Consider the following 24,635-nt stretch of genomic DNA (forward strand, 5'->3'; position numbering starts at 1 on the left):
GGGTGCGGCCTTGGGAGTATGCGCTACCCTGACTCCGCCTACCAGCGCCACACCTCAGTCTCCATTGACTCGTCAATATTTAACATTGCCTAATGACACCAGTATTATTGGGGTGGGGGGTGGGGGGAGAGGATGGTGGGAGGAAAGGAGTCAATAACTTGTAATTACTCTTATGTCCTGTCCCCTTTCCTCCATACTGCATGGGCGATTACAACTAAATGTAGCCCCAGGGTGGAAAGTGGACCCTCCTTAAGCAAAAAGGTTCCTAAGAACCGCCTGTCCGAAGGCGGTGTCTGACCTAGAGCCCGGCATCCAAACAATAATGCTTGCAGAAAGCCAAAGGGGTGGCCCAGGTGGCCCCCCTGCTTATGACCTGCCACGGCACCTGCCTCTGGAAGGTGATGCCCGTCACCTTTGCTCTGACAGCGTAGGCATGAATGTTAGCTGGCAACGGCTTGTGCTGCCTGTCGTAGGCCTCTTTTATGGCAGCAACCATTCAATAGAAGCTTTGGATGCCTGATACCGGGCCTGGGGCCCCCGAAGGTGGAAAAAAGCCCATGGTTCTGTTCAGATAAAATTTCAGAGCGCGCCTGACGTATAAACAATGCAAGACTCTGAGCCTCGTCCTTGGGGTCAGCAAAATACGTAGGCAAGACTTTCTTTGTTAAGATGGAAAGCAGATGGTACCTTAGGTAGGCACGCTAGGTGAGTCTGCAGGACCACCTTATCCCTGTGGAAAGTGGTACAGGGCTCTGAAGCCACCAGAGCCTGGATCTTGCTGACTCTGCAAGCGGAGGCGAGGCCCACCAACAAAGCTGTCTTAATGGTGACCAGCCAGATGTCCGCAGATTACATTGGCTCAACGGGCATCTGCGCCAAGGCGCCCAACACCATGATGAGGGCCCACAGAGGATGTGGCCTCTTGATGGGAGGGTAGAGCCTGGACAAACCCGCCAGATGTTTCTCGACTATTGGGTTGGAGGAAGAGAATATTTCCTCCTCCGAATTTCTGTAAGCCCCTATGGCTGCCAGATAGGAGCAACAGGTGTCCAGCTGTACGCCTAAGTGTGTGAGGTGTGCCAAAAAGGAGAGCACATCTTCCAGTGAGCATGTAAGGGGGTCGATCCCCTTAGAGTCTGCCCAATGACCGAACCTAGTTCATCTACTCCTATATTGGCTCCTGGTAGCCTTGCTCCTGGCACCCTAAATGATTTCCAAGTTATCCTGGGAGAGGCTCAGGTGCCTGAAGGTGACCTGCTCAGGAACCACGCTGCAAGAGCCAACTTCTGGAGGTGCAGGGTGGAGGACCCTGCCGCCCTTGCTGGAACAGGAGAGGTGCTGGACCCAGCGGAAGCTGAATGGGTGGTCTGTCTGAGGCTGAGCAGTTCGGAGACACATGTTGAGGTGACAAGCTTCCTTTATTTTGCGGATTACCCTGTGGATAAGGGGTGTGGGAGGAAAGGCATAGGCTGTCATGCCTTCCCACTGTATCTGCAATGCATCGCCCAGGGAGCCGGGTCCCTGCCCCTGCCAGGATGCAAACTGATGGCACTTCCTGTTCTTCCAGGAGGCAAATAGATCCACCTGTGGGTGGCCCCATGTGTTGAAGACCACTTGCAGTACCTGGTCATTCAACTGACATTCGTAATTGTCTGCTTCCGGTCTGCTGAGCCTGTCCGCTTCCAAGTTGGCCTCCACCGGGAGGTGGATGGCCCGGAGGTAGAGGTTCTCCAGGGCCCATTCCCACATGCTGACCGCTAGGCTGCACAGCGGAGGGGACCTGGTAGCCCCCTGCTTGTGGACATAGTATATGCAGGTGGAGTTGTCGGTCTGGATAAGGACGGACTTGCCCCCAGTGAGAGGAAGGAAAGCCCTGAAAGCTAACCAGATGGCCCTGGGCTCCAGCCAGTTAATATGTGATTCCCGCTCCTGAGTCCCGCTCCTGTCAGGTCGACACCCTGGTCGGTGTGTCTGACCATGGAAGCCTCCCCACCTTCCAGGGAGGAGTCCGTATTGATCGTGATCTGCATGGCCTGCTGCCGTCCCTGGATCACCACGAGAGGAGGAGGTATTATGCTGATAAGCTCCCCTTGGGAGCCCCTCTCCCAGCGGAAGTGCAGCTGTAATCTCATCCTGAGTCTCGTGTGTGATACAGGCAGGCGGACTGCTGCCGTGAAAATGTCTTCGATGCCGTTGAGCGAGACAAAAACACGTGCGTAATCACCAGTCATGGGCACACGACAATGTCATCCGCATAGTTTTTGTACACCACACCAGGTTTATCCAGTTGAAATAATGGAATCAAAAATGTTAAAAAGGGTGGGTGCCGCGCATGAGCCGTGTGGGACCCCACAAAAGACAGTAAACTCCTCTGCCATTGCGTTATCAGAAAAGACCCTGGCTCTACGCTCCGTAAGGAAGGATTTAACCCACTCAATCGCTGGTTTGGTGAAATGCGCAAATGTCCGTAATCTCTCCGCCAGTATAGCGTGATCCACAAGATCAAACGCAGCAGAGGGATCCAATAGCGTAAGCAACGTGAATTTTCTGTTTCCATTAGGTTAGTCTTGCGCTCTAAAAGGGTATATTCTGTGCTGTGGGCCTTTCTGAAACCAGATTGTTTAGACCCTAGGATGTCATGGGCGGCCAAAAAGGCTTCAATCTGAAGATGAGACATTTTGTCTAATATCGACAGCAGGTAGGGTACGTTCGTAATAGGGCGATAGTTGGCCACTGTACTGGGATCAAGAGCGGGCTTTTTTATAAGTGGGGAGACCCACGCTTGTTTTATATTTCTTGGAACAAGGTTTTCCCTAAAAAACCAAGTGTGGAGCACATGCTTCAACGGTAAAGGCCGGGCAAACATCTCCCCTACAATCGGTGGGTTTAAGATTGCCCAGAATCTCAGCCAAAAACTGCTCTGAGATGGGCTTGAAATTAAACTCTGGAAAGGTTTTCGAGGCCATTTGTTCTGAAATGATTTTCCCGTCCATTTGAAAGTCTTTATTTTTGCAGCAAATACTTTCCTGCGTTTTTATTAACTTATCCAGAAGGGCCTCCTGAATAATATTACACCAGAAGGCGATTAGGCAGGGTGATGGGAGTTTTCAACTTTTTAAGGCTTTCCACGGCTAGTTCCAAAGTTTTGCAATAAACATTGGAGAGTTCTTCTGCCGAATTATGGTTAACTAAATAATTTGCCAAAGGTGCAAAAAAAAGGGAGCCAGAGCTGCCGGAGTAAGTTTGTGAATATTTTCTAAATGTAACCCTACAAACCTGCATATGAGTTTTTTGGACCGGAGAAATAGCTATATTCCAGTCCAAAAGGTTATGATCACAACACGGGCATTGACTATTATGAAGATCTTCAATACAGATGTTTTGAGATAAAACCCAATCCAGGGTTTTACCTTTTTCATGTGTGGATGATGTAATATGTTGGCAAAACCGGAGATCCGATAACAGACTTCAGAAGAATAGCTGATGCATCCCCAGAATTAAAGTAGCCAAACTGAAAATCTCCTAGGGTCAGTGTTTTGGTGTTGGGCTTCAGCATGGGAACTAAAAAGTCGTGGTGCATGGCTCCCTGGGCCCGGCCTCCCCCAAGACTCTTGGTGGTGGAGCAAGAGACTTATCCTTCACCTCAGGTCTAGGCCTGGAAGGCGTATTGCCCACGGCGGTGTCGCCGGTAGTGCTGCATGCAGGGGCCCCCTAAGACATTGAGCCGGTACTAGGGCGTAGCCCATCGAGTGTACACCCAAAGACCTTGCAGTCCCTCAGCACTGATTTCAGAAGGATTCGATGACCTCCCTCGGCGGTGAAGCCGGTGCTGGACTAGCCTCTGTGTGCATGCTGGTACCAGAACCCGAGAGGTTCCTCCCGCTGTGGCGTTTCCTAAGGAAGAAAAAGTGTGGGGGTCAGACAAAGGGAGGAGCCCCTCGCAGGCTGGACACCTGCTGAAGCCCGGCAGACGACATGCACCAGGGAGGAGCGTGACCCCGGAGGACCAAGTACCTGAGTGACAAAGAAAAGACAAAAAGATATAAGAAGAATGCGGGTAAGAGCGTGTGGTAATAAATGGCAGGACCAAACCCAGGAACGCTGGTGAAATCGGTACCCGTTCCCGTCGACGCCTAAAAGCGGACTGAGGCGTGGCGCCAGTGGGTAGAGTCAGCGTAGCACACTCTCCCAAGGCTGCACCCCCGTGCACTTTTAAATTTATATTGAAATAAGGTTTTTCTGGTGAAAAAGGTTCTGTCTCCCGTCCCTAGGAAGAGACGCCCATGCACTATGGAGGAAAGGGGACGGGAGATAAGAGTACACTAGGCCCCCGCGCTGCCGTCGGATTTGCTGCCATAATCATCCTCCACGTCCTCATGGACCATGTGCAGGGACTCCTCGTCGCCCTATTATGAAACATCCATGTCTTGGAGTACGGCCTGTGGCTGGCCTGGGACTTCATCGCCTCCCCCACTCCCTTTATGCAACCTTAAAGGGCTGAGCCAGGCTCAGCGACAGCATCCTCTACTACGGTGTGCCAGCAGACTTCGCCATTGTCCCGGCTGAGACCTCCTGCCTCTGGGGCAGGGACACCCCAGGCGGAATAGGGGAGACCTTCACAAGGCCAGCCCCTTTGGCTCTCTGCGCTGTGGAGCCGTACTAAACAAAAGACCTACCTTGTTCTTGATGACGAATCCTGGAGACAAACTCTTTAAAATGACATCTAGAAAGGCAATTCAAGGCACGGTGACAACTGTAAACCGAGCATGCGTCCCAGTGGTGGTCATGCCCCAGGCACTAAAAACAGAGCACAGGAGTCTGCGATGGTGTTTTCACTCCCGCCATGTGGCGAGGGACGAGGAACATCACCTGTCTGACAGCCCAGCACCACAAATCCTGTGCTTCCTTGGAGAGCGCCAGGGATCGAGTGTCCCCCAGCTCCATATGTAAAACATGGTGGGTGTTATTTCCATGAAGATCCTCACCACCTTGCTTTTCAGAGACGGGAGGACTGACTTGAGGGCCCAGAATGCTGCCCGTAGCTCCAGAATGTTGATATGACTATCCTTTTTTGCTCTGGGAACCACAGGCCCTTGTGCGCTCCCCATCCCTTTAGGGAAGCGTCTGTGTTGACTGTCTCCTGGTATGGCAGGCTCTGAAATTCTGTGCCTTGGGCTACGTTGGAGTTAACGCCCCACCATACTATCGTCCGACTGAAACTCGTCATTGAGATATTCTGTCTGAAGATTCCGGACACCTGTATCCAGCGGGCATCCAGGAATTCATGAAGGGGTCACATCTGCAACCTGCAGAGCCGGACGAGGTAGATGCAGGATGACATCATGCCAAGTCACGGCTTGATGGCCCGCACTGTGAAAGTCTTCACCGGCTACAGCCATTGCACCTTCCCCAGAATGGCTGCTATCCTCTCCTCCGAGGGGGACGCCAGGCAAGACACTGGGCCTCATTACGACCCGGGCAGTAAGTACCAGTCATTACCGGCATGGCGCAAGTACCGTGTCCGTGCTGGCAATAGACCGCTAAAAGCGGCCCATTACGAGTTGGCGGGCACAAGCTTTGCACCATGCCGGTAATGACCCCACCGCCATGCTGTAAAAGGCCGAAAAATCCCCCTTTCCGGCACCGTCTGTAGTGGAAATAGCTCCTCCAGCATCCAAGCCATCGGCATTAGCGGTGACCACTAATAGCGGTCACCTCTAAAAGCAAATAGCGGTGACCGTAAATACACAGAACCGGTAGTAGCGTCATCGCACAGAACGGGAAAGAGCACGGTGGCCATCTTTAAAAACACAATTCATTGCCATCCACCACAACCAGGAGCCATTTTACACCCACAACTCCAACACACCTCCACCACTACCTGTTGCATTTTACTATGCCAAAAGCAGTGAAAAAAAACGGGAGATTGCCTACGCAAGGAGCGCTTCTCCAGAGAGGAGCTCACCATGCTAGCGGAGACACTGCAGGAGCATGCAGATGTGGTGTTCTCAAACGACATGTCCCATCCAGCACTGTAGCGCAAAAAGCAGATTTGGGCAGAGGTCGCCCAGAGAGTCAGTGCCGTTGGCACCACAACCCGCACACCCAAACAATGCTGTAAGCGCTGGGATGACCTGCGTTTACGCGTGCGGAGCATACTCTCCGCCAAACGCAACCTGGGGATGGCGACAGGCGGAGGTGCAGAGTCCCCCATCAAACTGAAACCATGGAAGGAGATATGCGCCACCACCATAGGCACCGAGGCAATAGAGGAAGTCGGGGACATGGAGTGGGGAGCCCCGTCATCAGCCGATGCAGGTAGGTGTCTCAAATGAAACAATGCTAATACCACCACAATGATGTCCAACTGAACTGACAGTGCAATGATGTAGAGCAGGGTCCACCAGACAAGTACAAGACTGCCTACAGGCAGTGCAGAGCATCACCTTGTTCACATGCATAATGCACCCCATATGTGTTGCAACCCAGACGCCTCCATGCATCACCCACCCAAGAGTGAAGCAACCCGTATGTCACTCCCCCAATGTTAATCATCTACCATTTCATATCGATGCAGCCACCCCAATGCATGCCCAATGCCTATAGACCCATCACTAACCCTCTCCCTCCATTGGTCCCCCACAGGCACACATTCTGACAGCGGTGATGAGGACACCAGGGAGAAAGATGCCACACCACAGAAGAAGGCCAGGGCCGAGGAGGGAGAACACTACCCCTCAACCTCAAGGGGCGGAGGCCAACCTGCACCACCGCGGAAGGCCAAGAAAACCACAGAGGCCACAGCACCAATGTGCACCACGGCCCCCACAACAACACCCAGACCAGCCACCATCACCTAGGAGGCATTGGCATAGGGCACACCATTGGCTGCCAGCAGCACAGTCGGTGAGATAGCTTCCACAGCAGCCATATCGGACGACGATGCAGACGTACAGCTGCATGGCGCAACACCCGCCACAGACCCCCTGCACTCACCACAACTATCCCCATGCAGCGTGCTGGATGGCAGCATGCATGGGCTGTCACCTGGAGATTCATGGCCGGCAAGTTTCAGCCCCATGCCAACTGTGCCCGATGACCAAAGCATGGTGAAAACGCCTCACACTTCCACCCCAGTGACAACCAGCCAAGAGGGGAATCAAGGCTATACAGAGGCGCCAGGAGGAACTCGCAGGGCTGTTGACGCAGCATATTAAGGAACAAGTTACTTACCTGTAAATGTTCTTCTCCAGCATGGGTCTGGCATGGATTCACACGCTCATGACTATAAGAATACATAGAAATACACACATGCACAACCAACGGGAGGTGGCAAAGGCTCAACATTAAGCATTACATCAAAAACTCAACATTAAGCAATTCTTACCTCCTCACCAGGCTCACCTTAGGTGAACAGGTTGCGCAGCACTACTTGGCTGACCCTGGACTCCTCCCTGGAATCCCAGTCGACGCAGTAGAATCTCGAGAAGGTGTGCGTCGACCTCCACGTAGCAGCCCTGCAGATGTCCAGCAGGGCACACCAGACAAGAAAGCTGTGGTAGCAGCGATAGCTCTGGTCGAATGGGCTCTCGGACGGCCAGGCAACGGCCGGTTTGCCAACCAATGACAGTGGATGATGCAGCCGGAGAGCCATCTGGAAATGGAAGCCTTCGAGAGAGCCTTCCCTTGGTTCACAGGTCCAAAGTTCACAAATGGCTGTGATGTCTTCCGAAAACTCTTTGTGCGGTCCACGTAGAACTTCAGCGCTCTAGCCACATCCAGCGAGTGCAAAGTCCTCTCAGCCGGCGACGAAGGCGACGGGAAGAAAACAGGTAACACCAAAGGCTTGTTGAGGTGGAAGTCTGACGGCACCTTGGGCATAAAGGAGGGGTGCGTCCTCAGCACCACCCTGGTGTCGTTAAAAGTCAAGTATGGAGGCTTGCAGGATAGGGCCTGGATCTCTCCCACTCGTCGTGCGGAGGTGATGGCCACACGAAATGCAGTCTTCCACGACAGGAACTTCAACGGTGCCGAATGCAGGGGCTCGAATGGTTCCCCCATGAGCCTGGTCAGCACCACGTTGAACTATCACGCCAATGCAGGGGCCTTCACCGACGGGAACGATCGGAACAGTCCCTTCATAAATTCCTTCACCCGGCGATAGGACCACAAGGACACCCGTCCTGTGGTTCTGGTGTATCGGGAGATCGCAGCCAGATGTATCTTGATGGAGGCGTGAGCCAGTCCAGCCTTGGCCAGCGACAGTAGGTACGGCAGCACTTGAGGGGTCGTAATCCGTAGAGGGTTAATCTTCTGTGCACGACACCAGACAGAGAACCTCTTCCACTTATGTCCGTAGTACTTGAGAGTTGGAGAGTTGAGGACGCCCTGGCCTTTGCAAGAACCTCTCTGCAGTCAGCCGGGATATCGTACTCTCCAAACTCTAGTGCTGCAGGAGCAAGGCCTGCAAGTTCAGCGACTCCAGGTCGTGATGAAGTATGGCGCCTCCTTCTCTGGAGAGGAGATCCGCGTCCAACAGCAGCTTGACTGGTGGGGACGCTGACAAGTCCAGAAGGTCCGGGAACCAGATCTGCCTCGGCCACGCCGATGTGACAAGGATCATCCTGCACCGGGACCTCTTGAGCTGGTTGACGAGTCGGAGCAGCAACGGCAACTGAGGGAACGCATATAGGAAAAGGCCGTCCCAGGGGGAACGAGAAAGCATCGCCCATGCTCCTCGGCTGGGGAAACCTGCTGGCGAACCTCTGGCACTTGGAGTTCGTCGCCGTCGCGAACAGGTCGATCTGCGGTTTTCCCCATCGTCGGAAGAGTCGATCCACTTGATCCTGACGTAGTTCCAACTCCTGCCACGAGCGCAACTCCCTGCTGAGTGAGTCGCAGATGGTGTTCTTTATCCCTGCAAGATGAAAGGGCACCAGAAACATCCCTTGGGCGACGGCCCAATGCCACAGATCCTGGGCTTCCTTGGAGAGGGCTGGGGATCTGGATCATCCCTTCTTCCGGATGTAGAACATCGTGGTGGTGTTGTTGGTGAAGATTCTCACCACCTTGCCCTTGAGGGACGGGAGCAAGGACCTGAGGGCCCCGAACACTGCATGGAACTCCAGGATGTAGATGTGGAGCGGCTCCTCCTCCGGGAGCCAAAGGCCTCTCGCGTGAAGTTCTCCGGTGTGCGCTCCCCACCCTTCAAGGGAGGTATCTGTCGTCACCGTTATCTGGTGAGATGGGGTCTGAAAGTCTGTGCCCGCCATCAGATGAGCACGGGTGCCCCACCACCGGATCTCCAGTCCGAAGGTCTCGAGCAGGATCCTGTCCTCGAAGCTGCACGTCGCTTGGATCCAGCGGGTGTCGAGGAACTCTTGCAGAGGGCGTATCCGAAGCCTGCACAGGCGCAAGAGATATTTGCAGGACATCATCCCGAGGAGGGACTTGATGGACCTCACCCTGGCCATGTCCGTGGCCAGCAGACGCTGCAACTTGCCCAGGATGGCCTTCGTCCTTTCCTCCGACGGCGAGGCCAGACGCGCCACTGTGTCGAGCTCGACTCCCAGAAACAGTGCGACTTGCGACGGGACCAGGTGGGATTTGGGAAAGTTGATAGAGAATCCCAGGTCGGTGAGCAGCTGGACGGTCTTCGCTGTGTGATCTACGGCGAGCTCCCTTGTCCCTGCTCGGATGAGACAGTCGTCCAAGTAGGGGTAGACGTGGATCCCCTGCAGGACCACGAACCTAAGGACCTTTCGGTGTCCTTTTAGAATGGAGATGTGGAAGTACGCATCCTCCAAATCCAACGGCGACAGGAAATCGCCCTCCTACAGCTGTCCCAGCACATGCTGGAGGGTGACCATCTGGAAGTTCTGTGCCTTGATGTACTTTTTCAGTCGTCGCAGGTCCAGGATTAGGCGCCATCCTCCTGTCCCTTTTCACGAGGAAGGAAGTACCTTGAGTATACTTCGGAGCCCCGGAGCCTCTTCGGGACAAGCTCGATGGTACCTTTTTTGAGCATCGCCCTTACCTCCAATAGCAGTTGAGGGACGCGATTTTCCTTCCTGGCCACATGTGGAATGCAGGAGCACTTTTTTAGAAATTCAAGGGCATGCCCCTGGGCCAGGGCGTCCAGCGCCCAACGGTCGGTGGAGATGGACTCCCACGCGCTGACTAACTTCGCCAGCTGCCTTCCCACCGGGGTGCTTCGGTGGGGGCCCAACACCGCTGTCGGTTCAATCTTGCTTGGAGGACGCCTTGCTGCCTTGGCCTCCCTGGCGACGACGGCGTGGTCCACCCGACTTGCCTCGTCCTCTATAGTCTTCCTGCGACGAGGAGCGGGCCGCTTGGCGGTATGTAGAGGAGCCACCGCCAAATCCCTTGGAGGCACCCTAAAAGGACGGCCTTCGTTGCCGGAGAACACCTAGGGCCTTAGCTGTCTCCATGTCCGCCTTGATGGCTTGGAGGGACTCATCCACTGTTTTCCCAAACAGATTGTTCCCGTCAAATGGCATGTCCAAAACCTTGGCTTGTACGTTCTGGCGGAAATCCGTCGCATTGTGCCACCCATGTCGTCTAAGGCAAACGCTGTTGCCTAGCTGGCGGAAACCCGTGTAGGCAATGTCCGTTGCCACCGTAATGGCGTGGTCCTACACTACTTCGCCTTCTTGCAAGATGTCCAGGGCCTCGGCCCTCTTGTCGTCCAGTAGGAAGTCCAACAGGAGGGAGATCTTGTACCATAACTCCCTGTCGTAGCGGGCCACGATCGTTGTCCCAACGTATGAGTATGATGAATGCCTGTGTGAGTTATGAATGAATAGATTGTGGAGGGATGTGTTTTTTGAGCACAGCCTAATTTATTAATTTTTGTACAATTCGTTGTTTGTATTTGTACAATAAATATGATGTTACTAGGAGTTAAGAAATAGTAATCCGTCATCTTTGGTCTAGTTGTTCCACCCCTCTCCTTTTTCACTGTATAATCGCCTGGAGGACCATAGACATAGTACCAGGCATCCCTTATATTTTCATATATTCAAGAGGGCTAGGCCCTCTTCCCAGATGCTGTCCAGAAAGGGCACTTCCATGACACTCTTCCTCTTGGCCTCATGCCTCTCATCTTAGCCTGTGCCAATTGGCCATGCTTGGGCTGTTCAGCCTTCTCCTCTGTCCGCGGCTTCTCATATTTATCACATAGTTTAGCCGAGGTAGATTATTTCCTCTTCGAAAAGGAGCTCGATTGCCAGCTGGCAATGGAGGTGCAAGGTGATGTCTATCGTGCCCTATACACCTTGGGACTCGCTTCTGCAGCAAACCCGGTGGACTCAGACTTGCAGCTCTTGGCCTTATCTTGGGCCCGCACGGATGAGGTGCGCTCAAAGGACTTACAAGACCGCTCTTCAGACTGGCCGGTCCTGGGTGAGGCATGACCCTGCTGGGCACATGGGTCAGAGGCATTGGCATTCAGTCACGCTGACAGTCTACTATCTGTCATTTCTCTTCTTGTAGCACCCAAGGCATATCTCGCACTCCACTTCTTTGTGGTCCGGGTGCAGCCAGTAGAGGCATTGCCCGATGGCCTTCTAGAATCCTTGATGATCTTCACCTTGAGGGGCGCAAAACTTCACCGACAACGGGTCCCCGCTGTCGACAGGAGAAGCAAAGAGCACACAGGCTTCTTTGAAACCAAAGTCAAACTTTTTCTGCCAATAAAATGAAAAAACGTACAAACAGCTCGGCGAGCGCAAACTCGAGGACCCCCACACTGAAACTTGCAGTAAAAATCTGAAGATGGCTACCAGAGGAGGGGCTTAGGGAGAGGACTGTCATTGGATGGGGGCAGTATGGCCCAGTGGTCAGTGATTGGTTTAAAGGAGAAATACAGTTTTTAAGTGAAAGTGAAACTGTTTTCTTTTACCGAGGATTCCCAGTCTGACAACGGGGAATATTCATGAGCATGTGAATCCATGCCAGACCCCATGCTGGAGAAACTAAATTTAAAAGGGGAAGCACTTAACCACTGGACCACATAAGTCCTTGGCAATCACAGTACTCTTTGCCATGTTGTTCTACTGCAAGGCAAAGAGCACGGTGGAAGCAGCTAAGGAACTAGACCACACAAGTCCTTTAAGGAGCTTGTGTGTTATATTTCCTTACCTGCTTCAACACCGTGAAATTCACAGTGCTCTCTGCCATGCTGTACAACACAGCAAAGAGCACTGCAGTTACAATGGACTCCTGTGGTCCAGTGGTGAAGGGCTAGCCCCTTCATCCACTAGATTGGAGTTAAAGTGCCAGCCTATCTTTTTTAACGGTGCATATTTATATCTGTTAAACAGGACGGGTTTGCCTTGTTCACACGTTTACAGGACAGGCATTCTTATAAAAACAATCCTAATACAGTAAGCAAACACTTTTCAGATTTTTCTGAAAAGTGTTTTATTAGGATTGTCATTCATAGGAATGCCTGCCCTGTGAACGGGTTTTCATTCATGGCTCTCCGGCAGTAACAAGCTACAGCTCCCAGCAGGGGGCTACTGCTGGACTACTGTTGCACGAGCAGACAATTCAAATGCTGCATAACGTCTTTCTGCATACAAAGTAGATGCCTCCAAGTCAGAATTTAGAGGCACATTTCCAGCTAATTTTTTCCTAAGTGCTTTTGTTGAAGAAAATGTAAATATATATTTTTAACTATGACCAATATTTTTAGATAATATAATTTTAAAAGCTATGTTTATTGATGTTTTTCTATATTAGAATATCAACAGCCAACTCCTCCCATTCCCTTCCCACGCCTCCCCCACCTATATCCCCAGCCTACCCCAATGTCTTCTTGGGCTGCGGCTATATAAGCCCAAGTTTTGTGTGATTTAGATTCCATCAATTCCTAATATATGTAATCTCTGTGGGCAATACGGTTCTTTAAAGTCATCACATAGGAAGTTCATGAGCACTTCCCATTCGGTCGAGAACAGTGGTCCCCCTGGAGCAAATAATTGACCCATTGAAGTGCAGTGAAGTCCTAGACCTTTGCGATACAGTCCTACTTGCTTAGGGATTTTTTGGATCTCCAATTCTGTGCTATGATCAACAGAGATGCCAGATTCAATATTGTGTATGACTTTCGCCTTGGCTTTGGCCATGTTATGTTATGTTAATTACGCTTATAAGGCGCCAAAACCCGCAGGCATCCAGGCGCCGAAGGATAGAAGTAGAAGAAAACAGAGCTGGAGTTATTCAGGATTGTCTTCAACTGTCTACGGAAAACAAGGTGGTTCTCCATCATGCACTGCACTCTGGATCGTATAGCCCTAACAAGCATTCTCTGATGGCTCTTTTAACCAGAGTACCGAAGATCATCTTCATATTGTCTTTCACTGTTCCCCAAAACCCGGTTAGGACCGAACAATTCCATCAGGGATGGGCATTCACCTGTACCCTTGCAGTCTCCACCATCTGAGGTGTTTTTGTGCTGATTTTGTGTAGGCGTACAGGAGTATAGTGCCGTTGAGCCATGACCTAGTACCATATTTCCCCTGTTTGTGTAGCCCAGGTACGTTTGGGGATGTCTCTCCAAAGCTACTCCCAGCCTTCACATAAGATGCCCCCGCACCGCCAAGTTGTTATTTGTCATCTTTTCATGTAGGACCCCTTTACCTGAGGGGCACTGTCCGAGATAAATTCATAAGTTGCTGAAATGAGATTCCGATCCCCTGAATTAGTGACAAGGTATTTCTCAAACAGTTTTAGAGATCTAGTGGCCACCTGTTCTTAGGCTCTGCTAACCAGTGTCTTAGCTGATGATACTGCAGCCTGTCCCCTTCGCTGAGTCTCAATTCGGATTTACATAGTTCTAATGTTTTTATCTCCTGACCAATGAACTTAAGTTTGAGGCAGCCTGCCCCTTTTCAACGGGAAGAGGCCACTCGCTCCATTCCTGGAGTGAATTGTGGGTTGTGGAACAGGGGGGTAAACCGGGAGCAGAAGGAGGTGGTTCAATAGGAAGTCACCAAATGGTACCAGTTGTTTTTCACCAGTTCCGCTATTGTGCTTCTGTGGATATTTTGTGGTCCGTCTACCTTGCTTAGCCAGAGGACGTCCTCGAAGGGTGCTCCTATCACTATCGTATCCATTCTTAAACAGATTTTCTCTGATTACCCTGTTAATCATTCCTTGATTATCCTCTGTTGGGCCGCCCCATAGTAGTATTGAAAGTTTGGACGGCCCAGCCCACCCTTATGCACAGGGACCAATAGCGTTTTGAACGCCACCAGCAGGGTTTTGTTATTCCATATGAATGTTGAAAGTATATTGCTAAGTGATTTGAAGAACGTCTAAGGAACTGCCACTAGGAGCGCTTGGAAATAGTATAATATTCTGGGTAGAAGCACCATTTTGATAGTGTTGACTCTCCTTGACCACAAGATAGCTGGCCCCATTTGTGTGGCTCTTTTTTGATGGCTTATAGCAGTGGTTGGTAATTTGCCCCATATAACTGCCAGTGTTTTTGTGATCATCACTCCTAATAGTCTTATGCCCCTTTGAGCTCATAGGAAGGAAGTGCATGGTTTTGCCCTCTCGAGTACCTCTTCCTCCACCGATTAGTTGAGGATTTCTGAAATGGTTAGGGTAACTTTCAACCCTGCAACTGTGCCAAACAACCCTATTTCTTGTATGACCTCTGGTAGGGAGTGCACAGGTTCCATAAGTGAAAGAAGCATATCGTCAGTAAATGCCATCACTTTGTGATCCTCTCCCCAAATTGGAAACCCTTAATTGTCCCCAGAGACCTAATTCAGCTGAGAAACAGTTATAGCTATATTGCGTATAGGGGTGGGGATAAAGAGCATCCCTATTTAGTACCTCTCTGTAAAGATATTTGTTAGGAAAGATTTCATATTTTAATGTAATTTTCCCTCCATGTGTCAACCCCCAAACTTTTTGCTGCTGTTTCACACCCTGATCTAAACTTAGCCAGAGAAGCGCAGCCCTCCGCCGCACTCCTCTGGGCTTTCGCTCAATTCTTATGGGGAAACTGACATGCCCTTAAGACAGTCAGTACTGGGAGACTTTGTTTCCCTTAGTCTTTTCCTCATGTTGCAGCTTTTGTGCAACATGTAACAAGAGTGCAATGTAACTTACTTTACCTCACTCTTGGGTCTCTAGTGATTCCTAAAGGCCCTAGAAACTCTCGCTGGACTTATTATGAACTGTGCAGGTGTGTCACGGACAGGACTGGTGGCAGCTATCGTTTATCTTATGTTTTGAACGCTTTTTTGCCATGTTATCCACGCTTACCGCGTTTGGCACGAATAGGTGGCCTGCTACAAAATGGCCATGCCACGCGGTTCTTTGTCCTCTCTTTTGGCCATCTTGCACCTTCGCCAGGTCGAGCAATTTCCCGCGAAATTCAAAGCTTTCGCTGGCTTCTGCATACCGTGTGTGTCTCCAAGATGTGGGCTGGGATGTCTGTTCCCAATACACATCCTGGGTGCCAGAGAGTCTGGAGTGTCCTGAATGCCTGGGACCACCGTGGTCCGTGATTGGTCCACGTATGGAGTGAGTGTTTGTGAGCAGATCTCCCATTGGGTCCTCTCCGTTTCGGCGCAAAGGGAACTTTGGATAAGAGGAGGCCGAAAACACCACTACCATGTCGATCTCCTGAGTTCACACCGAAGCAGGGATAAGGAGCCAAGTATCCTGCAACAAGAAGCAGAGTCGAGGAACTGCTGGTGACCCGCTGGAAGGTTTGGCACCCTGAGCCCGCTGTCGTCCTGCGAGACCCTCTGCATCTGATCGTCCTAGAAGGTCTGAAGGCGCTTCGACCCATTGGAATAGTGGGACCAACTATTCTCGGCACCTTCATCAAACTCTGCACGTGAGCCTCTTCGGAGTGTCCCTGGGCCAACCAGTGGGCTGACCAGCTTACACGGGACGTTTGCTCCGTCACTGCTGCCGTTTCGGGGACGCCCTCGAAACTTGGCGTACTGGTAGCTCTGTGTCCACGGCACCCTTGCACCGAATTTTGTACACTTGGCATTTCCAGGTCTGAAGTGAGACGAGTGTGCCCGGACCAGAGTAAACGTGGTTGCCGTGTTGCCCTGCTGTGGTAATGACCTGTGCAAGTTCGCTGCATTGGTGACCCCCTCGACCCTGAATCCTGCTACTGCAGAATCTGCATGTGTCAAGACGTCCTGATTGTTGCATCCGAACCTGCCAGCAACGTGAACTGAACTGGCGAAGTCTGGGTCTGCCTGCGTCGGGGACCGGTGAGTAGTCCATACCCCAACCGGTGGCCCCTAGCGCAGGAACCCATTTCTTTTCTACCATAGTTGCGAAATAGCGGATCCATCCCACACTCTCACCCTGCCTCTGCCCGCAAGTGGAGGTCTTGCTCTTCATCGCTTCATCGCTTCATCCACCTTCCTGAACTGTCAGAGACCCTATTTTGTCCATTGGCACAAGCGCGTGCATGTACTATTGAGCATAAGGCTCCTCTCTTCGTAGGGCTTGGACTGCCTCCTAGTTAGGTGTATTTCTGATGTCGAAGTGGGTCTAATGATTACGTGCACTGCCAGTTTTCCTCCCCATCTAGGGGGTCTACATATTTCGTGCTTTTAACTCTTTAGACCCTGCGGTCTTATATGTGTGTGTGTGTGTGTGTGTGTGTGTGTGTGTGTGTGTGTGTGTGTATATATATATATATATATATATATATAGTATTGATTGTGATGTGTTGGTTTACTTTAGTATTATTGTTATTCTTTGCTATGGTCGATGTTACAAAGGCCTTGTAATAAATGTGTCTATATTTTTAATATAACACCTGTCTGGAGTAATTTGTAAGTGTCCTTGCTTTGTGTGCTCATTGAGGCCTTTCAGTCACCCTCACCCCTCTTGAGACTTAGTCTTGACCGCCACCATCGCTAGCCTGATTGGTCTGGCTTGTCCAGAGGTTACCCTGTTCCAAGAAACTAGGCTGGCCTTCTGAACCTCTGTCCCTCCAGGTCAGAGTTCAGAAATCCATCTTAACAGTATTGTCTGGGAGAGTTGACCGTTTATCAACAATCTGACTGTCGGGCTTCTATAGTTTGCCTGGACCTTCGGTAAGAAGGATGTGCTAAATCTCAAATTCCATGGTGCGTAATACAAAGGACCGTTCTACCCAGTCAAAAAGCTTTGGCCGCGTCTAGCGAAAAGAGTATTGCTGTAGGGCAGACCCCGCGGATGTTGTCAAATGTCTGCCTCCACTTGATGAACCCCTACTGGTCGGGGTTTATCAGTTTTAGGACAATGTCTTCTATTCTGTTTGCCAAAAGTTGTGTAGATTTCTGCATATATGTTTATGAGGGCGATGGGCCTGTATGACATGCATAGGAATGGATCTTTAGCTGGTTTCCGTAAGAGGACCACTTTAGCTTCTTCCATCGAGGGAGTAATTGGGTCTGGTTTGCCTAATGAGTTATAAAGTTTTTTTAGCTTGGGGACAGCAGCACTCTGAAGGTTTTATAGAACGTGGCTGGATAGCCATCCAAGCCTGGGGATTTATTCAACGTGAGGGCCCTAATCATCCTTAGTACTTCTTGAGTGGGGAGGTCAGCCTCAAGATGTTCCCGTTCCATTGGCGTGATCCTCTGTAGCGGGGTAGTGTGCAAATAGGTTTCCTGTAGGGTGTGGTCAGGACAGTCAGACTTGTAAAGAGTACAGTAGAATGTTGTAAATTGTTTGATTATATCCAGAGTTGTAGTCACCATCCTCCCTTTTGAGGGTTTGATCCCCAACACAGTTTGTGCCAAAGCCTTTTGTTTTAGTTGCCTAGCCAGTAGTTTATCTGCCTTCTCTGTTTTTATATAATATTTGTTACATATAAAAGGAGCCCTTTTTCTGCTTTAAGTTTGGAAAAGCTCCAATTGGCTCTAGGAAGAAGAGCAGCCAGCTGACGCCCCAAAGGCGACACTTGCAGCTGACCAGCATAGACTGAAATGTTTTCCTGGTGCATCCCTGTTGCTCTGTCCTTATACCAAGGCCTTTCGCTTGTGCTTCAACCCCTTGACCGGTGAGAACCATTAGTCTCGACCCCCGCTCGAGGAGTCGTGCCTGCTGAGCTGTCGGAAGTGTCCCTGGGACAACCGGTGGACTGGTCGGCTCTTTACTGGGCTACCGTGCTTCAGCAGTCGCCATTCTGAGCAGAGCCTTGGAACATTGCAGCTTGTGACACAAGTCACCTGATCCATCATTTTCAGCCTTTTCACACCAAGGGAAGTTGTGCTAGGGCTTGCTACTGTGTTTGCAACCTGAAGATCGCCTGTCACCACCTGACCGTGGTGACTCCAATTGCAACTCTCCTAATCCTGTGAGGTGTCCTGAGGTAATCTGCACACCAGTAGTCTTCATCTTTCCTGGCTTGCCACTTATACTGGAAGCTGCCTGGAACACATTCCTGTGTACTGAGACAGCCGGAAACGAAATCCTAATGCAGAGTGTGACCTCTGCACCCATGACCCAAAAGATCATCTTCCATCGACCATGTGCAGAAGATTGTGTCCCCAACTGATTCCAGAACACCTACAGTGGTCTGTGGAAGAGTCAGGGGGTAAGTTAAGATACCTGTTATGTCGTCCCTTTCCTACCCCCCCTCTCCACCTTCCTCCTATAGGATTACATTGGGCCTAAATTATTGACCTGACCTTTGGTGGTGGAACCTGGGTTAAGGATCCTTCCCCAGTCCTACCATAGGGTGTTGGATTGAGTGAGCAAGTACCTCAACTTTACTTTAACTTTTAGCTAACTTTGGAACTATTAATTATAACCACTGGCACTCCAATTCCTACCTCACCCGCAGAAGTATATGCTTTGGAACTGGTGACTTTTGGGCACAAGGCCCCAAACCATCTTAGGGTTGCACTTTCTAAGAATTAGCGAAACTGTTTGTGTCGATTTGAAGAGATCCACCTGTGTTTCTATACATCCGACTACTCACCTGTGTTTTACAGGTACTTGAGTCATATGCAATTCTATTTCTGCTAAGAGTGGATGTGTATATAGGCTTTGTAAGGGTTTTGTGTGACAAAACGTACCTTATTTGTATATGCTTAACGTGTAAACTAAAGGTCTAATAAATAATTGTATTTGTATATACTTACTGTCTAGCTGGAAATACTGTCTAGCTGGAATTACTGGTGTTGCTCTGTGTGGACTCACTGTAGCTCTGGACCACTCGCACTCCCTTCCTGAGACTAAGCAGTCACTGCTCGGCTACCTCCCCTTGATTGGGTTTTGGCTAACCTCACAGCGTCTTCCCCATTCACCATAACAGGCTGGCCTCCTAAACGCCTTTTTCACAGTTTGAAATACATTCTTCAACATACAAAATATACATGTGTGTGTGTTTTGTGGAGTGATGAAGCAGAAGCTCAACCATGGGCATACATGTCAAACCAACATTGAATTGGGTAGCTTTACAGTGTGATAACAGCAAGGTGGACTTCCGGGCACTGCATTTGTTCTTCAAATCAAAGGAAGCAGAAACGGTCCATATAGTGATGTCATGCAAAAACATTCTTCATCAGGTCACTCAAAATGTTCTGAAATGAAGTCCTTTTCTTTGTGCAAGCAGGCTGTGATGTCACTACTTCCCTATAATATTACAATCAAAGACAAAAACAGTATACTTCCACGACAAGTGTTTCAGTATAGTGTCATAACAGACTGACAACATAATGCATGCATGCTAAATAAAGGAACATTGAGCATATAGAATGATTACTGTCTTTACGAGCTTGGTCAACTTCAAGGTAAACAAGACATTACCTTCTTTGATAACTTGAGCCTATTCCTTCATTAATTGGGCTAGGTTTTTTTACATCTTCGTCCCATCTTCTCCTCGTATAAGAACCACTATTACGTATCAAAATTGAAGAGTCTCTGTCAAAGAAAATAAATTGAATGGTCATTTTGTGAAATAAGAGACAGCCACCAAATCAGAAACTGGGATCTTCAGAACATGTTAGAGCCAATGTCCCTGCAATACCCAAATCAAACTAAGGATATTGTTGAGAGAAAAGTGCACAGCAACTAAAACAGAGTTCACAAATGCTGAGACCAACTTGGGTTTAAAAAAATAAAACTGCAAACCAAAAGTTTCTGATATAAGATGCTGTGCATGTCAATGACAACTTAAAACTCGAAAACGGAGTAAAAAATATGTAGATTGCCAGCAAATCAACAACATCATCCTTCACCCAGTCTACAAGTGTGCTGCCTTGATCTAAGCCACTACACACCGTGCAAAAGATGTTTAGCAATAATAGATTCCTACTATATGTTGGTGTTGATTGGCACCCTGTTGTGAATCTCTGTGTTCAAGAGCTCGGGAGGAGGAGAAAAAGTTTGAGCAATGGTAAGCTTCACTGAACACCGCCTCCCCCAAGTACCACCCTCCTTCCTTTCCAAAACAACCTTGACCATCATGTATGAACTGCATTAAAATCCATTATCTTAATAGTGTTGCGTAGGTTGCGCTACAGATGGTTGATGAGCAGATTATACCTTCAATCAACCATATTTCTAACCACCCCCAAGATGCACCTGAACCCCATGCCCCCTCATTCTGCAAAAACCATGAGGAATCCTTGAAAAAACAGTCAATCGCACCAAGAAAGGAAGGAACAAGTTACTTACCCGTCACTGTTCTCCAGCGTGGGTCTGGCATGGATTCACATGCTCATTCCCTAGAAAGAAAAAAATCAGTTTCGTTTCTGAACTGTCTTTCTCCTAATAACCAATCACTGGTCTCTGGGTCATACTGCCCCGAGCCAATGACTGCCATCTACCTAAGCCCCTCCTCTGGCAGCCATCTTCAGATTTGGTAGCACGTAAAGTGGCAGTAGGACCAAGTGAAGAGCTGCAGAGGGGTAGGAGGGAGGGTTCGCATGTGAATCCATGCCAGACCCACGCTGGGGAACAGTTACAGGTAAGTAACTTGTTCCTTCTCCAGCATGGGGTCTGGCATGGATTCACATGCTCATGAATACAAGAATACATAGCAGTACACACAGGCACAACCACGGGAGGTGGCAAGGCTCAACATTAAGCATCTCTTACCTCCTCACCAGGCCCACCTTCAGGTGAACAGGTTGCGCAGCACTGCCTGGCCGACTCTGGACTCCTCCCTGGAATCCCGGTCGACTCAGAATCTCGTGAAGGTGTGCGTCAACCTCCACATAGCAACCCTGCAGATGTCCAGCAGGGGCAAACCAGATAGGAACGCCGTGGTAGCAGCGATCGCTCTGGTCGAATGGGCTCTCGGACGGCCGGGCAACGGTCGGTTTGCCAACCGGTGACAGTGCATGATGCAGCCGGAGAGCCATCTGGAAATGGAAGCCTTCGAGAGGGCCTTCCCTTGGTTCACAGGTCCAAAGTTCACAAACAGCTGTGATGTCTTCCGAAAACTCTTTGTGCGGTCCACGTAGAACTTCAGCGCTCTAGCTACATCCAGTGAGTGCAAAGACCTCTCGGCCGGCGGCGAAGGGAAGAAAACAGGTAACACGAGGGCTCGTTGAGATGGAAGTCCGACGGCACCTTGGGCATGAAGGAGGGGTGCGTCCTCAGGACCACCTTCTTCTCTTGGAAAGTCAGGCATGGGGGCTTACAGGAGAGGGCCTGGATCTCTCCCACTCGTCGTGCGGAGGTGATGGCCATAAGAAACGCCGTTTTCCACGACAGGCACTTCAACGGTGCTGAATGCAGAGGCTCGAATGGCAGACCCATGAGCCTGGGCAGCACAACGTTGAGCTCCCATGCCGGGGCCGGAGCCTTCACCGGCAGGAACAATCAGAACAGTCCCTTCATGAACTCCTTCACCAGGCGATGGGACTACAGGGATGAGCGTCCCGGAGTTCGGGTGTAGCGGGAGATAGCTACCAGATGGATCTTGATGGCATGGGCAAGCCCCGACTTGGCCAGCGATTGCAAGTACAGCAGCACTTGATGGGCCGCAATCTGCAGAGGGTTCATCTTCTGTGCCCGGCACCAGACAACAGAAAACCTCTTCCATTTGTGTCCATAGCACTTGAGAGTCAAGGATGCCCTGGCCTTTGACAGCAGCTCCTTGTAGTCTGCTGGGATATCGTACCCTCCAAACTCTAGTGCTGCAGGAGCCAGGCCTGCAAGTTTAGCAACCCCGGGTTGTGGTGGAGGAGGGCACCTCCTATGGAGAGGAGATCCGCGTCTGTCAGCAGTTTGACTGGGGGGGACGCTAACATGTCCAGAAGGTCCGGGAACCAGATCGGTCTCGGCCACGCCGGTGCGACGAGGATCATCCTGCACCGGGACCGTCCGAGTTGGTTGATGAGTCGCAGCAGCAACGGCGGGAATGCATAGAGGAACAAGCCGTCCCAGAGGAATGAGAAGGCATTGGCCATGCTCCCCGGCTGGGGAAACCTGCTGGCGAACCTCCGGCACTTGGTGTTCGTCGCCGTCCCATATAAGTCCATCTGGGTATTGCCCCATCGTTGGAATAGCAGATCCACTTGATCCTGTTGCAGCTCACACTCGTGGCACGAGCGCAGCTCCCTGCTGAGTGAGTCGGCGATAGTGTTCTTCATTCCTGCCAGGTGGAAGGGTACCAGAAACATCCCTTGGCCGAAGGCCCAGTGCCACAGATCCTGGGCCTCCTCGGATAGGGCTAGGGATGTGGTGCCTCCCTGCTTCCGGATGTAGAACATCGTGGTGGTGTTGTCGGTGAAGAGCCTCACCACCTTGCCCTTGAGGAACAGAAGGAACGACCTCAGGGCCCAGAACACGGCTCCGAGCTCCAGGACGTTGATGTGTAGAGACCTCTCCTCTGGGAGCCAAAGGCCTCTTGCGTGGAGATCTCCGGTGTGCGCTCTCCATCCCTCCAGGGAGGCATCCGTCGTCACAGTCTCCTGATGTGCCGGGGTCTGGAAGTCCACACCCGCCGCGAGATGCACGCGGGTGCCCCACCACCGGATTGCTTGGAAGGTCTCGTTGAGCGAGATCCTGTCTTCAAAGCTGCCCGCCGCTTGCATCCAACGGGCGTCGAGGAACTCTTGCAGTGGACGCATCCGCAGCCAGCACAGGCATACGAGGTAGATGCATGAGGACATCATGCCGAGAAGGGACATGGTCGACAGCCGTTGCACCTTGCACCTTGCCCAGGATGGCCTTCGTCCTTTCCTCCGACGGAGAGGCCAATCGCGCCTCTGTGTTGAGCCTGGCTCCCAGGAACAGTGCGACTTGCGACGGAACCAAGTGGGATTTCGCGAAGTTGATGGAAAATCCCTGAGCAGCTAGACGGGCTTTGCTGTGTGCTCGACGGCGAGTTCTCTTGTCCTTGCTCAGAAGAGCCAATTGTCCAGGTAGGGGTAGACGTGGGTCCTCTGCAGGAGCAGCCGCGCCACCACTGGTGCTAGGCACTTGGTGAATACCCTGGGCACTGATTTCACTGATTTCAATCCAAAGGGGAGGGCCTTGAACTGGTAGTGCCGTCCATGGACTACGAATCTGAGAAACTTTCAATGTCCTTTTAGAATGGGGATGTGGAAGTAGGCATCCTCCAAGTCCAGCGACGATAGGAAGTCGCCCTCCTCCAGCTGCCCCAGCACGTGCTGAAGGAGTCACCATCCGAAACTTGATGAACTTGTTCAGATGGCGGAGGTCAAGTATGGGCCTCCAACCGCCAGTCTTCTTTCTGACGAGAAGTAACTGCTGGAGAGTAACCATCCGGAACGTCTGGGGCTTTATGTACTTGTTTAAACGACAAAGGTCCAGGATGTGTCGCCAGCTGCCGGTCTTCTTTCTTACGAGGAAGTATTGCGAGTACACTCCGGAGCCCAAGGACCTTTTTGGGACGAGGTCGATGGCTCCTTTCTTTTTTTTTTTAAATTCTTTATTTTTGTTGCACACAGTTAATACAAACACTTAGCTGTAGTGCTGATATGTTCATGCATTATACAATTTCAATTACTTTTCAGAGTCAGAGTGTTCTTGCTCGGCCTTTTCAAGTAGGTACAGTTTGTATCTTTCCCATATATTCTTTGGCCGGGATACAGGCAACACCGAGTCTATGTATAGTTCCTCCATATCGTTAGCCCATATCATGTCTCTATCCCAGTCCGCCTTGGTTGGGGGATTTGCACTTTTCCATTTGATCAGAATCGCCCTCTTGGCCAGGAGCAGACTCAAGCGCAACAGTTTCCGCCCTATCGGGTTGATTTTCTCGACAGGCACATCTGTGGGGTCCATTCCACTGGTTGATCTGCCATCCCCTCTAGGGCCAGACAAACCTCCTCCCAATATCCCCTCAGTTTTACACATGCCCATAACATATGGTAAATGTTTGCATTTTCAGCATTGCATCTCAGGCAGTTCCCGGTCATGGTCGGATATATGCGTTTGAGCTTCATTGGAGTGTAGTGTGTTCTTTGTATTATCTTATAGTGAATTAGCCTGTATCTAGAGTTACATGAAATCTGTTTGGTAAGTGCACAGTGTCGGGACCATTCATCGTCTTCAATTTGCTCACCTAGGTCTTGTTCCCACTTGGTCTTAGTTGTGCATTGCTCTATCGGGCGTGTTTGGAGTATAATCTTATACAGTGCTGACGC

General features: G+C 50.7%; 1 protein-coding gene across 3 annotated transcripts in view; it reads right to left on the bottom strand.

The window, feature by feature from the left end:
- PPP1R12A (protein phosphatase 1 regulatory subunit 12A) overlaps positions 1 to 24,635 on the bottom strand; it is a 2,468,713-nt gene that overhangs the window by 1,520,006 nt on the left and 924,072 nt on the right. For all 3 annotated transcript variants that reach the window (XM_069629290.1, XM_069629288.1, XM_069629289.1), the window contains exon 12: positions 19,819 to 19,932. In XM_069629290.1, coding sequence (XP_069485391.1) covers positions 19,819 to 19,932 — 114 coding nt within the window. The remainder of the gene's footprint in view (positions 1 to 19,818; positions 19,933 to 24,635) is intronic.

This window comes from Ambystoma mexicanum, chromosome 12 (genome assembly GCF_040938575.1).
Source record: "Ambystoma mexicanum isolate Mex_15411 chromosome 12, UKY_AmexF1_1, whole genome shotgun sequence".
In the NCBI taxonomy this organism is placed as follows: Eukaryota; Metazoa; Chordata; class Amphibia; order Caudata; family Ambystomatidae; genus Ambystoma; species Ambystoma mexicanum.